Source organism: Asparagus officinalis, chromosome 5 (genome assembly GCF_001876935.1).
Source record: "Asparagus officinalis chromosome 5, Aspof.V1, whole genome shotgun sequence".
NCBI classification, from domain to species: Eukaryota; Viridiplantae; Streptophyta; class Magnoliopsida; order Asparagales; family Asparagaceae; genus Asparagus; species Asparagus officinalis.
The window spans coordinates 11,248,900-11,264,242 of NC_033798.1; the positions used below are offsets into that span (position 1 = coordinate 11,248,900).

Genomic DNA, 15,343 nt, shown 5'->3' on the forward strand with positions numbered 1-15,343 from the left:
ACAAGTGTTGGCTAGCGACTGGAGAGGAAGTCATTCTGGGTATGGGAGGGGGCGACTACGCAATTTTCAGGATGTGACAAGAGGGTGTTGTAGGGAGCACACTGGTTGCTGAGCCACGAGGACTGTCAGGTCTAGATCTTTGATGAGACTGGTCAGTATGGGATGGAGCGCTAATGCATATCTAGAAGGAGTGCAAGTCCTGAGTCGTCTTGATGGTTTGTAGGAAAAATAGTCAAGTGATCTTTTGGCGAGTCGAATGGTTCATTGGGGAGTCACTTTTGGCGAGAGGAGTCGACTGCTTCTGCCTTTCGTGTCGGCATGAGTGACATGCTGCTTAACGAATAGGCGGAGTCGTCTTCAAATTGTCCTTGAATCGTTAAGCTAGTCGGAAGGCATGCTTTTCCAAACTAGGATAATACTTTTTTGCCAAACAGCTGATCTGGATAGTCGAATACCCATAACAGTATTTGAAAAGTTTTAAGGCTTAATTGTACTTAAATGCCATATAGTTTCCCTGATCTTGCACTTAAGTGACCTCTTTTTTAAACAAAATAGAAAAAATGCCCCAAAGCATATAAATTTTGTAGATAAATGCCTTAACGTTTTTAAAATGTTGCATGTTGATGTCCTCTTGTTTGCTTGATATTGCATATAAATGCCCCAAAACTTGTAGATGGCCTCATTTAAATACCCTAAAAATTTAAGAGTTTCACTTTAGTACCCTCTGTCGTGTGGCAAAGAGAAAAGATAATGTCGTCTGAGTTTTTTGACTATGCTGCATTTATCTGCAATATTTTAATACTTTAGGGCATTTTGTTGTTGAGTTTTAAACTATAGGGCATTTAAGTGCAAGATCGGATAAACTGTAAGGCATTTAAATGCAATTAAACCGAAGTTTAATGATTATTTGACTAGTAGTTGACTAAAAGTGGATCAAAGTAATAGTACTTAAGACGAATTTTATGTCGTTTTTATTATTTTACACGTTTGTTTTATTTTTGCTCTTTCAACGCATATCCAGAAATTGGATTTTTTTTAAAATCGACCGATTTTACTAAATATTTAGCAAAATCGACATCTTTTTAGCCAAAGGTCGATTTTAGAAAACGTTCAGCTGAAAACATACGGGAGTAATAGTCCTGTATGTTTTCAAGTGCACTAATCTCCCAGAAAACATACAGGACTAGTAGTCTCATATGTTTTTTGAGAGCACTACTCCGTCATTAGCACATTGAAAACATATGGGACTAGTAGTTCCGTATATTTTTTGGGATGTGTTTTTTAAAATCGACCTTTTTTTTTACTGTTGACCAAAAAAAGATCGATTTTGCTAAATATTTAGCAAAATCGATCTATTTAAAAAAAACCAAAAATTTGGTAGTAATAAATGAGGAAAGCCTGGGCATTAAACACGCACCGTGTAAAAATGGTAGCTGCACATGATGCAAACGTAGCTCTGGAAACTCCCATTAACTCTTTTTCATCTCCCCCAAATTCTCTCTCTCTCTCTCTCTCTCTCTCTCTCTCTCTCTCAAATCCATGGCCTCCTCAAATTCTTCATCTCCATTAAAGATTGGCATCATGGGGTTTGGTCCCTTTGCTCAGTTCTTGTCACAAACACTTCTTAAACGAGGCCACTCTCTTTCAGCAGCTTCTCGCTCTGACCACTCTCTTCTCTGTTCTCAAATGGGCGTCCATTTCTACAGGTACTAAACTTATATATAACGTTAGTATATACATAAGTAACATAACTAGGTAATTTATAAGAGTAACATTTTTTCCCCCAGGGATTTCGATGAATTGATCGGATCAGACGCTGAGGTTGTGTTGCTGTCTACGTCCATTATATCCATTGATAATGTGATCCGTTCGGTATCTTTCGATCGTCTTCGAAGGCCTCTGCCTCTGTTTGTTGATGTGCTCTCTGTTAAGGAATACCCAAAGGAGCTCCTTCTTCAAGTAAGCTTTTGTGTCTTATTTGTTCTCAATTATAATAAATTTTTTGAAACGGTCTATGAGATTTCAAAACAGACTTCAAAAAATGTGTGTATTGTGTCCTAATTATACTTGAGTAGGATAAGTATATAGGCGTCAATGCGGATGCGTTCTGATTCCGTATGCTATTGAATTTGTACTTACTTATCCCTCCTATGACCATTAGAGATGTGAAGTGGTAACCATTGGCAGTAAAATGCCTTATTAATTTCCCTATAAATTTTGGAAGGCAAATTTATTTATTTTTTTAAAATGGAGTTAGGGGAACAGCTAGAATAGTTTAATGTCAAGGGGAATACATGTATAAGTTACTTCCTCACCTTGTATATTCTCTATCCATTTTGTTCTCCCTATAACAAATTTTATTGGCATCTTATCTCAGTTACTTTAAATTAAAAAAAAAAGAGGAGCATCAATTTGGTTTAATTGTGTGTTTGATGATAAAAGGCATGAGACGAGATTTAGCCATAAAATTATTCCAAACCATACAGAAACAAAGTCGGCGAGATAATATCTTGTCTTTTCTTATAGTTTCTTCTTCCTCTAATGATAATTGTCAGAAGTTAAGTAAATTGAAACTAGTAAAAATTTATTATCTTGGTTATATTAGCTTACCACGATTATCTAGTTAATTGTGTATGATACCTTCTAAAGTATCCCTAAAATTTGCTAGATATTACAAGTGTAACTTTCTTGTGTTGTCTAATTAAGGTATTGCCAGAGGAAGCAGATATTCTTTGCACTCACCCCATGTTTGGACCAGAGAGTGGGAAGCAAGGATGGAAAGGGCTCCCACTGGTTTATGAGAAAGTCAGGATCAGAGATCATAGTCTCTGTCAAAACTACTTGGAAATATTCCAATCTGAGGTGAGAAAAAAAATTAACTCAAGAGTTTTAATTGATCGTGATGATGACTCTCTATTCTCAAAAGGGTTGCATAATGGTGGAGATGTCCTGCGAAGAACATGACAAGGTTGCAGCAAAGACCCAGTTCCTTACTCACACAATTGGAAGGTATTTTCTTCGATCTTTCGGTGTTAATTAAGTGACCATTAACGAGAAAAAGTGTGAGTTCTCATTAATGTGTTCTGAAATTTAAAATACCCTGACGATAAGTTAACATGGATCATCATGTCATGATAATGCTAATATTAGAGTAATATCAACTGTAATGCTTTTTTTTTTTTTTTGAGATAAAAGTACTGCAATTGTTATAACTTCAAGAAATTATTAATAGATTGTAGCCACTAAAAGGTTTGTTATCTTCTTCTGTACAGAGTTTTGGCTGAAATGGAGATTGACTCCACACCAATGGACACCAAGGGTTTCCAAGCACTGCTTCAATTGGTAATCTTGTTAACAAACTTCTACTATAAGCTCGAGTTTTTTTTTACTGAAAGTCTTCGCCTGATTATATATATACATATGTGCAGAATAAGAACACTGTGAAGGATAGCTTTGATTTGTATGGAGGGCTATTTGTACACAATAGATTTGCAAAACAAGAGGTATGAAATCTTAAGCTCAAGCGAAAATGTGTTGTTTCATAACAGACTTTAGCTTAGATGCCTGTAAAATTTGTCTATAAACAGCTGGAGAATCTAGAGCTTGCCTTGAAGATTGTGAAAGAGAAATTGCTGGGCAGCGCTAATGGAGTCAGTGATCTTTGAATTTTTAATAGAATATATGATCAGTTATGCTATATATATTACGAGTAATTATTCTGTCAACTAGGAAATAATTGCGCTGAGCAGTCAATTTTATAAGGAAAATTAGAGGACAGTGAGAAAACCTTAATGCTTTGTTATGAAAGTTTTGAAAATCTTTAACACTTTTTAGGAGCGTTTTAGTCATTATTTTGATTGAGTTCTCTTTGATAATTACGTACTAGTCTCTAAGTCCTCCATCATTAGCTTTACTCGCTTTTAGCGCATAATTAATAGTGATTTGATCCTTTGTGTTGCCCCTTCTTTTTCTCCCTTTGCAGTTTTAACTTGAGTAATGATTTTATCAATTTCCGTAAAAATTGCTTCATGAATGATGTTGCTTTTAATTAGTATCGCTATAGAAAATTCCGCAAAACAACACAGATCAGTCTGACACAAGTACAAAATCTATTGAGAAGATTAAAAAGGGTTAATCTCACTTAACCCCCTGAACATTGAGGGGTTTTGCATATTAACGATCGTGATGTTTATTTAATCCACTTAAACTCTGCTGAACTTGTTGCACTAATCCATTTAATCCCCAAAACCCTTCAAAGTTCAGGGAGGCTAAGTGAAGTTTACCTTAAAATATTATTTGCGGGCATAACACGTGATTTTAGATGCACGAGAAGTATGACTCGCAGCTGTTGAAGTATCATCTATCCATCAAGATAATCACATTGTAAACCCTCAATTCACATGGGACTATGTACACTATAAAAAAACGTTGATACGATAAGATAAATATCAATTAAGTGCAATACAAAAAGATCTTATAGTCCTTTTTTATTGAGATCATTCTTCAAAAGATTTATTATGGAGATCTGGAAGAATGTGATGATGACGAGATGCAAGGGTAGCACTCCTCGAAGAATGATGATCAAAAAGACAAGGTCGAGGATGCTTTCTGAAAGCCTGAGCAAGAATATTTTACCAAATTGAAATATAGCTACCCCCCCTCCTTTTTCTCTCTAGTTTAGATTAGTAACTTCTAGTGAAAAGCGTGAGGAAAGAGCCCATATACTCCTAGCAATGAACAGCTCAAATTGAATCTAAAATAAAATCAGAATTCTAAAATCAACAACTTAACCATCGATGGTCATGTTCAATCATCGATGATACTTAACCATTAATGACAGAGTTAAACCATCAGCATTCGGAATATCTTTGGACAATTTAGTCATCTATGGTCTCTTCAATTATTAATGGTCAATTAGTTAGGTCCAAAGCATTCAGAAAAGCTATTATAATAGTTATTCTGATAACCAAGTTTAAAGTTATAGTCCATGAAAGTTTTAGTCTCCGTACATGTTTCTAACTTGCTACTGATTGTTTCAACCTTATCTCGCTAAAACATTCATATCTCAAACATACCTAAATTGAATTTCATGTATTTTTGTAGATTCATGACAAAGATACGAACACTCTCATATTCTTAAGATTGAATTTAGCTTCTAATATATTTTAAGAATTAGCTGTGATTAACTTGACATCTTGCTTCATTCACTTCTGAACTTGATTCTAAATTCTTATAACCTTGATACAACTCTTCAATATATTATAATATAAAATTTTGTTATTTATCAAACTAAGTTGATTGTATGGACATGGTCCTAACAATCTCCTTGATAATAACAAACCGAAAAATTTAAAATTAAAAGAACATATGTTTGAGATACATAAAATGTGTAAAAACTCAGTTTTATGACATAGAAATATGATATGCAAGCTCTCCCTATATATGTACATACATGAAATATGAGATACAAGTTTTTCATGCTCCCTCTACAACAGGGCTTTTCTTGTTTCAGAACTCTCCCTTTCTCCCAAAAAGTAAAATTTTCAAAAGTTTTTAAATTTTTTAATAAATTTTCATTTTTCAAATTTCAAATCCCCCCCACCCCCCACACACCCACCAAAGAAAACCCTTTGTTATTATCAGAAGAACACAATACTCAAAGCTTTCCAAATGGAGACAAATAATTAATATAAACCAATATTATCCAAATAAAATAGGGAGAATACAGCCCAACCAAATCCATAACTTAAGACATAGGAGAATAGTACATGTTGCAAAAAAAAGTGTGATAATCAAGTGCAAATGAACTATGGATATAGTCGGTAATATATGAGCAAATAATAGGATGTGGCCTACCTCAACCTTTATCTAAGGATCACAATATAATTCTATCATCTCAACCATATAGGAATATAAGAATTTATAAGAAAGAAATGATATTGTTTGGTCGGTGATATACATCATCTCTAAATATATATAGCATTTAGTGTAGGATGGATACCCTTTGAGTTTTGCATTAATTGAGAATCCACAATTGTGGATCTTTGACCATTTTTTAATTAATACACTTATTTTCATGTGGATTCTATATGAATGTGGATCTTTGATCACCTTTTAACAAATACAACTCATACTTTTCATTTAATTAAGCATGGATGCACATTGGTAATCAAAATATTGTGAATGAGATGACATGGTGGGGCCAACCCACGTGAAGGGAGTTTTGCGTGTGTGAAAGGCTAAGGCTGTGTGAACAGATAGGTCTGCCAAACCGCGTGAAGAGACTTCACGAGCCCATGAACCCGAACCCGATATTTGAGAAGCTATATATTTCTCTTCCGCAGGTGCTAGGTTTCCGTGCGAAGGCAGGGGAAAGGTGAGGAACTTTGGATTTGGCGGCTGCGAATTATTTCTTGGATGTGGGCGTGCCAAGCAGAGAAGAAACAAAAGATTGTGTGTGCAGTCTGTTTTTTCTTTCTTGGGCAGCGGGCAGAGTCGATTTGAGAGAGTTTTCTTTTGTGCATCCCTTTGAGAGAGATATTGTGAGGGGTTTGAGAGTATTTGTTTGAGGGTTTAGATTGAGTGATTGTAAACCCTAGTTGTATTCTCTCCCTCTAATAGTAGATCTCCCCCTCCTTGCCCCGTGGACGTAGGCAGTTTGCCGAACCACGTAAAATTGGTTGTTTGAGTTTGTGGCCATTGTAATAGTTTTAGGATCCCTCGACGCGCAGTCCTAGAGCTGACGAGAGGAAGAGCTAATATCCCACTTTGATGGGATATTAGGCTTTCAGATTCTTGTTCCCTTTGAGAAACAAGAATTCTTATCGATCTTTCTCTCTTATTGTGCACCAGAAACTCTGCCGAAATTTCCGCTGCGCACAACAAGTGGTATCAGAGCCCAGATTCCAGATCTAGGGTTTGGTTGGAGGAGTAGATCAATTTGGAGGCTCGTTTAGGGCTTCGTTGGTGATAAATGTGAGATCTTTTTGGTAAAGACTCTATCTTTTTAGTTTTGGATCTATTCTTCGTTCGTTGGTGCGTAAGATGTCGGGGAAAGAAGGTGCTTCGGGAGTCGAGGGTGGTTCTTCTGGCGTGAAGACTATTCAGAGTTTGAATATCCACTCTATGAAGATAGATGTGGAGAAATTTAATGGCACAAACAACTTTGGATTATGGAGATGCGAGGTTTTGGATGCGCTGAACGCGCAGAATTTGGAGGATACCTTGGAGTTAGATGGCAAGCCAGATGAGATTGAAGAGAAGGTTTGGAAAAAGATGAATCGAACGGCGTGTGGTGTGATTAGGTCTTGTTTGACTCAAGATCTAAAATATGATGTGATGAATGAGACTTCTGCGAAGAAGATTTGGGAGATTCTCGAAAGCAAGTATTTGACCAAGAGTGTGGAAAATCGCTTGCATTTGAAGAGGAGACTTTATCGTTTCCAGTTGAAGAAGGGAACCTCCATTAGAGATCACATGAACCACTACACAAAGCTTCTTGCGGATTTGGCGAATGTGGATGTCAAGATTGAAGATGAGGACAAGGCGTTGCTGTTGTTGAGTTCCTTGCCCGACGAGGAATATGAGACCTTCGTTCTTACTCTGATTAATGGGAAGGCATCACTTTCGTATAGTGAGGTCACCGCTGCACTTGTGAATTATCAGCTTCGAAAGAAGGATAAGGAGGCTTCGGTTGAGCCGGTAGCGGAGGCGTTGGTCGCAAGAGGGAAGGGTCCAAACCGAAAGAATTGGAAGTCACAGTCTAGAGTAGGAAAAGATCAGTGTGCTTGGTGCAAGGAGACTGGTCATTGGAAGAAAGACTGCCCAAAGCTCGACGAATGGATGAAGAATAAGCAGAAGGGAAAAGGGAAGCAACCATCATCAGAAGCAAACATCGTATCGGATGGTAATAATTCTGACTCTTCTATTTATTCGCTTTCTATCAGTCCTACAGATAGCTATTCGGAGGAATCTGAATGGATGTTGGATAGTGGTGCGACCTATCATGTGTGCCCTAGAAGGGAATGGTTCTCCAGTTTTGAGAAGCTGGTGGATAGTGGTGTGGTGTACATGGCTGATAATCGTGTATGCCGGATCCTTGGGATAGGAAGAATTCACATAAAAATATTTGACGGGACGGTTAGGGAGTTGATGTGAGATATGTTCCTTCTTTGAGGAAGAACTTGATCTCGATTGGAGCTTTGGTTGGAGAGGGTCTGAAGGTTCGTGTTGAGGACATGGTTCTCGAGATTGTGAGAGACTCTCGTATTTTGATGAAGGGCGTCAGGAGAAATAACCTGTATTACTTGACTGGAGGTATAGTGGCAGGTGGAGAGCTGGCGACTTCTATTGATTTGACTAGACTGCGGCATTTGGGGCTTGACCATTCCATTATTGATTCCTCGCATAGATTGAAAGAGGGTGCGAAGACCTGCAGTTTGAAGTCCAGTGAACATGTTGATGTGAGCAAGAAGACCGAGGTGAAGTGTGGCACCTCTATTCACCGTGCTAAGGGTCGTTCTGGAGGAGTTCATGTGGATGTTTGGGGACCTTCCAAGGGGGCATCATTGGGAGGTAATAGGCGTTTGGTTTCCTTTGTTGGTGACTGTTCTAGGCGTGTTTGGGTTGCAACCAAATCCCCGATGGATAAAGTCCTAGTAGTCTCTAACAATTTGAAGAAGTGTGTGATAGACAGAAAGGTGAAGGTACTCCATTCTGATTTTGATGAGAGGTACAAGATGGACCTGTTTCTGTATTGGAGCCGAGCTCACGGCATTTCGAGACACTTCATTGGAAAGGAAATCTTGGGACAACTAGATAGGGTGGCAAATTTGGAGAACCGTGCCTTGCTGGAGGAGGATCGGTGTTTGTGGTCGAGCAATGGTTTGCAGAAGAGTTTCTGGACAGAGGCTTCGACATATTTGGGTCATCCTATTAAAGAGTTGTCAACTGCTGTGATTGGAGGTAAAACTCCATTAGAAGATAGGTCTGGTAGTGTCACTTTGGTTGAAGCTTCGATGAGGAAGCCAATTGACTCTTTAGAGGTATCGCAGCGGGTGGAGATGGATGCTACTCCACATCGGGTGAAGATTACTCCAGATCATTCTGCATTGGTTGGGATTCCAGCTGAGGTGACACAGCATGGAAGTCATTTGGATTCGGATGCAGATGATGAGTTGAGTTTTGATTCGAGTGCAGCTGATAGATGCAGTTTGGATATGACCATTGGTTCGCCTCAGGTGGAGGTGTTTGAGGTCATTGGAGGTGCTATCAGTCGCAGACTTGATCGTGATGTTGGAGAAGGGTTGCGAACTCTTCTAGTGGATTGAGGCCTTTGGAGGCCATTTGGGTGAACTACGTTCGGCTTGATTCCTTGGGCAAGAGGATACGTAGGCAGTCTTTATGATGCAGCCGGGGGTTGGATTTTGATGGGGGTGAGATCGATTTGGTGAGTTGATACCGACGTTTGGGTGAGTGTTCGCACTCTCATTTGGGTTCTCGACTTGTTATGGATTGAGTCTGTTGTCGTGAATTATTCCACGGTGTACTGGACACAACAAGTGAGACATTTGGTTTGGTTGGTGTCGGCTCAGTTTTGGGAAAACTTCGCCGAGGTGGAGAATTGTGAATGAGATGACATGGTGGGGCCAACCCACGTGAATCTCAAATCTCTTTGCGTGAAGAGAGTTCACGTGACCGCAGAGACCGGCGTAAAAGAAATTGTGGTGGGGGCCAGCGGACACGTGAAGACTTGAGGAGTCCTTTTCTTTGCAAATTCTGGCCCACCCGAAGTCTATTCCTGCGCCTATAAAGAGTGTCTCTAGGGCTTGGTGCAGGTGTGCAGGAGGCGGTGAAAGGTGGATTTTTTGCGGCTGTACAAAGGGTTGGTACAGGAGCTCCTTTTTGCGGTTGATTTGCGTGCAGGAGGAGATTAAGGAAGAAAAAAAGTTGTTTTCTTTTTGGCTGCAGTAACAGGCAGATAGCAAAGTTTCGGCAATATCCCACTTTGATGGGATATTAGGCTTTCAGATTCTTGTTCCCTTTGAGAAACAAGAATTCTTATCGATCTTTCTCTCTTATTGTGCACCAGAAACTCTGCCGAAATTTCCGCTGCGCACAACAAATATAAGTAATGCAATCTCCAGAAGCTAGAAAGATACTCATATACCCAATTATATTCATAAATTCACATGAAATTATTTGGCGTCACTACTCGTTAACAACGTTCCACATACAAGCAATATGTGAAGAAACCGCGAGAAGTTTGGTGAAGAACAGGTATTGGAAGACCACAGGAAACTGTTTTGGAGCTGCACGGTCGACCGCGGCGTAAGGCCGGTCGACCGCGAACTTGCACAGACTCAGACATGAGCCTAGACTTGGTACGATTGACCGCCGCGGTCGACTGCGTGACCCTATAAGAGATTTTTGGGCTCTGTCGTTTCTCGTGGTCGACCGTCACGATCGACCGCCAGACCCTGTAATGCATTTACAGGCTCTGTCGTTGGGCGCGGTCGACCGTGACGGTCGACCGCGTATCGGGTCAAAGCCCAGTTTTGGTTTCCTGTTCTTATTTGGTTTTGGTGTTTGTATAAATACCAATACACGTTCTAGGGTTTCTTAAGATAAGAGTTTGGGATATTTGGAGTACAAAAAAGAGGTATTTTCTGAGCTATTTGATTATGGTTTATTTAGAGAGATTAAGAGCTTTGTTGGTGAGATTAGTTTGTTCCTTCGAGTGATTTGTAATCTCAAGTTATACTCTTCTTCTCTATTAGTGAAAATCTCATCCCCTTCTTGCCTCGTGAAGGTAGGCAATTGCCGAACCACGTTAAAATTGGTGTTTTGTTTATGCATTGATTTTGGTTGGTTTTGGCCCGTCGTTGATCGGTAATTGGTTTGGTTCCTCGACACGGTTTTCAATAACAATTGGTATTTTGCCCAATAATTGGTATCAGAGCTCGGGTTACGTTTGGGCTATTTGAAGGAGTAGATCGATTTGGGAAGCTCGTCTAGGGTTTCAGTTGGTGAGAAAGGTGAGATCTTTTTGGTAAAACTTCTTTCTTTTCTCAGTTTTGGATCTATTCTTCGTTTGTTTCCGCACTGGTTGTTGGTGTGTTGAGGATTATGGCCAAGAAAGAGGGAGTTGAGGGTGGTTCTTCAGGTGTGAAGACTGTCCAAAGTTTGAGTATCCACTCGATGAAGATTAATGTGGAGAAGTTCGATGGCACTAATAATTTTAGACTTTGGCGATGCGAAGTCTTGTATACGCTCAATACGCAGAATTTGGAGGATACATTGAAGTTGGACGGGAAACCGGACGATATTGATGAGAAGGTTTGGAAAAAGATAAATCGGACAGCGTATGGTGTGATTAGGTCTTGTCTCACTCAAGAACTAAAATATGATATGATGAATGAGACTTCAGCTAAGAAGATTTGGGAAGTCCTAGAGAGTAAGTACTTGACGAAGAGCATCGAAAACTGCTTGCATTTGAAGAGGAGGCTTTATCGTTTCCAATTGAAGAATGAGACATCCATTAGTGATCACATGAACCACTACACGAAGCTTCTTACAGATTTGGCGAATGTAGATGTTATTGTTGAAGATGAGGACAAGGCATTGCTATTGTCGAGTTCTTTGCCCGACGAGAAATATGAGATGTTTGACCTTACTCTTATTAATAGGAAAGCATCTCTTTCATATAGTGAGGTCACCGCTGCATTAGTAAATTACCAACTTAGGAAGAAGGACAAGGAGACTTCTATTGAGCCGATAGCGGGGGCATTGGTTGTAAGAGCAAAGGGTCCAAACCGAGGTAGAATGTCACAGTCTAAAGGGGCACATCTTAGAATTCGTAGGAATCAGTGTGCTTTTTGTAAAAAAGATGGACATTGGAAAGCTGAATGCCCAAAGTTGAATGATCAAGCCGAGAAGAGTAAGGGAAAAGCTATTCAGGCTTCAGAGGTGAATGTTATTAGGGCTAGTGGCAACGATTCAGATTCAGATTCTTCGGGCTACTCATTATCTGTACTACCATTAGTTTGTGTTGCCTACTCTAAAGAGTGGATGTTGGACTCGGGTGCTACATACCACATTTGCCCTAGGAGGGATTAGTTCTCCAGCTTTCAGGAGTTGTAAAGAGAGGATTTCGTGCTCATGGGTAATGATCATGAATGCCCTATTTGTGGTATTGGCACCATTTGGATTAGGATAAGTGACAGAGTGATTCGGAAGTTAGTTAGAGTGAGGTTCGTTCCTCAGTTGAAGAAGAACATCATTTTACTTAGAGCTTTGGAGGTAGTAGGCTATAGGGTGACCTTGGCGGATGCACGTTTGAAGGTCACATTTGGGTCCATGATTATGATGAAGGGCGTCAAAAGAAGTAACTTATACTATTTTCTTGGAAGCACGGTGATTGATAGAGCTCTAACGACTTCATTGGATTTGGCTAGATTGTGGCGTAGTTTGGTGCTGGGGTGTTTGATTGGTGATGCCGTGCATAGGTTATAGAGGAGTGCTTTGACCTGCAGATGGAAGTCCTTTGAGCACATTGGGATGAGCAAGACCGTGGTGGAGTTTGGCACTTTTATCCATCGAGTGAGAGGTCTTTTAGGAGGTGTTCAGTCAGGCATTTGGGGGCCTTCCAAGGAGGCATCATTGGGAGGTAATCGTTTTGTAGTTTTCGCAGTTGGTGATTGTTCTAGGTATTATTGGGTCACGACCAGTTCCTGTTGGTGTAAAGTCCTAGAAGTCAACAATAATTGGAAGAAGTGTATTGGCAGAAAGGTAACTCGTTGTTCAATAATTGGAAGAAGTGTATTGGCAGAAAGGTAACTCGTTGTTCTAGCTTTGGTAGGGGTCATTTCTTGCGTTTGTGCCGAGCTCAGTATTGGCAGAAAGGTAACTCGTTGTTCTAGCTTTGGTAGGGGTCATTTCTTGCGTTTGTGCCGAGCTCATGGTAACTTGAAACACTTCATTGATATGGAGACTTTGGGGCAACGAGATGAGATGACGGTTTCGATGGGTCGTTCCTTTCTGGAGGAGGATCGGTGTTGGTTATCGAGCATTGGTTCCTGGTTCTGGAGTGTCGACATATTTGGATCTTCTTAGTCATAGGTCGCCGACTGCTGTATTAAGAGTTATTGGATCTGGTAGAGCTGCTTCAGATTTTGGTTGGCGTCGGATATTTTGTTACCCAGCATTTTGTCACATCGAGGATGTGAGATTTGATCCGATTACGCGTTTGGGATTCAGAGGCTCATTTGATTATCGTTTGGGAGCTTCTGGTTTTATTCTGACCAGGAATGTCACATTTGACTCTCAGCAGGTGGAGAGTGTTGATCAGGTCATTTGGATATCGCAGCAGGTGGAGGGTGATGCTACTTCACATTGGATGAAACTTATTCCACATACTCCAGATCATACTGTGTCATTTGGGATTCTAGCTGAGGTGGCACGGGTTAGGGATCATTTGATTTCGGATGCATATGATGGATTGGTTTTGGATTCGGTTATAGCTGGTGGACATGATTTGGATACGGCCATTGGTTCGCCTCAGATGGAAGTATTTGACTTGTATCAGTTTGGGGCCGTTATCAATTGTAGATCCATTGGCGATATTCGGGAAGAGTTGCAGACTTTTCTATTTGATTGAGGGCCTTTGGAGACCGTTTGGATGAACTACGTGAAGGCTTGATTCCTTGGGCAAGAGGATACGTAGGTGTAGGGTGAATATTTGATTTCCCGAAAACAGGGAGTGTTTGTTTGTATTTATAAGAAAGCTTATTACAAACTAACGAATCAAATGATTACAACAGAAGCAGAGGGAAAGCCCTCTTTGTTTTGTGTGGGGACTTTAGGTGGCTATAGGACGCTTCGCTCGATGCTCGTGTCGAGTCTGCTTCCCTTGGACCGTTCGATCGAGGTTGCTGGAGAGCTTCAGTGCGCAGTAGAAGCTCGGGGCAATAGAGTTCGATGCTGCTTAGTTCGCCGGCGATCGGAGCTCGGAGCTAAACAGAGATGCTGCAATGCAAAGATTATGCAGAGAGCTTGGTCTCAACTCTTTTCTCTAAGTTTTTGCGACCTCTCCTCTAGTGTGCTGGAATGGGCTTTTAAATGGAAGAAGGACAGCTTGACTTCTCCTTGAATTGTGGGATGTGACCACTTCCTCTTCAGAGACGTCTCGCTGTTCCTCGATACCATGAATGGTCATTCCGGGGATTGTGCTTTATGTCCTGTCACCTACGATGGGAAGGCCCATTCTTGTATATGAGGCAACGAACGACTGCTATCCGAGTGGATTTGACCAGCATTAATGAACCGCATTTATGTGTTCGCAGATCGATGAAGTGTCTGTCCGATCACTCGTACTATGCGTGACCGTCCGGCGTGCTTTGAGCACGGTGCTTTCTCCTTTCCGGTCAGGAGAAGTGGTGAAGTAGGTGCACAGTACTCGAGTAGGTCTAGCCAGCTTGCCGAGTGCCGGCGGATCCAGCTCTTGACTCAGACAGCCGAGGTGAGTCGCATTTATGAATGCTCAGGTTGACTCGACACCTGTCCAGGCTTTCGTGCTGTGCGCATTGCGAGCGGCCGTTTGACGGTCCTGGGGTACTGTGCTCTCTCCCTTCGGGTTGAGAGGGATGGGAAAGTCCAACTCAGCACGTGGGGTAGTGGATACCCAGCTGTACTGACGGTCTTGGGGTTTGCTGGCGGATTCGACTCTGGACTCGGGCAGGCGAGTTGAGTGAAAGGCGAACTTCCGCCATCCTAATCGATCTTAACTCGTGCTGGCGAGCCGACCGTAAGGCGAACCTAGAATCAAGCATATCCGATGTCTATGCGATTTAGGCCCGTGCCAGAGAACCGAGCGTGCGAGCTCTTCTCGCAGGCGAATTTCCAGTAGGCAGTCTTTATGATGCAGCCGATTTGGTGAGTAGATACTGACGTTTGGGTGAGTGTTCGCACTCCCGTTTGGGTCTCGACTTATTGAGGATTAAGAAGCAGTAAGTGAGGTATTTGGCTTGGTTGGTGTCGGCTCGGTTTTGGTAGAAATTTTGTCGAGGTGGAGAATTAAAGAAACCACTAGAAGTTTGGTGAAGAACAGGTGTTGGAAGACCACAGGAAACTATTTTGGAGCTGCACAGTCGACCGCAGCGTAAGGCCGGTCGACCGCGAACGTGCACAGGCTCAGGCATGAGCCTGGACTTGGTGCGGTCGACTGTCGCGGGCGACCGGGATCGCAGTCGACCGCGAGATTGGGGGCAGTCGACCGCCAATCGGGTCAAAGCCCAGTTTTGGTTTCCTGTTCTTATTTGGTTTTGATGTTTGTATAAATACCAAT

The 15,343-nt window shown here is 41.2% G+C and overlaps 1 protein-coding gene across 1 annotated transcript; it reads left to right on the top strand.

The window, feature by feature from the left end:
* Nucleotides 1,435-3,833, top strand: LOC109843924 (arogenate dehydrogenase 1, chloroplastic-like). The gene is made up of 7 exons (XM_020412904.1): nucleotides 1,435-1,706; nucleotides 1,788-1,959; nucleotides 2,707-2,862; nucleotides 2,927-3,009; nucleotides 3,273-3,342; nucleotides 3,429-3,503; nucleotides 3,588-3,833. Exons 1-7 carry the CDS (start codon nucleotides 1,540-1,542, stop codon nucleotides 3,663-3,665), a joined length of 801 nt encoding a protein of 266 aa, XP_020268493.1. The 5' UTR covers nucleotides 1,435-1,539; the 3' UTR covers nucleotides 3,666-3,833.

What these genes read in the sequence shown, in the direction of transcription:
- LOC109843924 (XM_020412904.1), top strand. Translation starts at nt 1,540, where the DNA reads ATGGCCTCCTCAAATTCTTCATCTCCATTAAAGATTGGCATCATGGGG. An exon ending in ATGGGCGTCCATTTCTACAG is followed by an intron (nt 1,707 to 1,787) that starts GTACTAAACTTA and finishes TTTTTCCCCCAG; the next exon opens with GGATTTCGATGAATTGATCG. An exon ending in CAAAGGAGCTCCTTCTTCAA is followed by an intron (nt 1,960 to 2,706) that starts GTAAGCTTTTGT and finishes TGTCTAATTAAG; the next exon opens with GTATTGCCAGAGGAAGCAGA.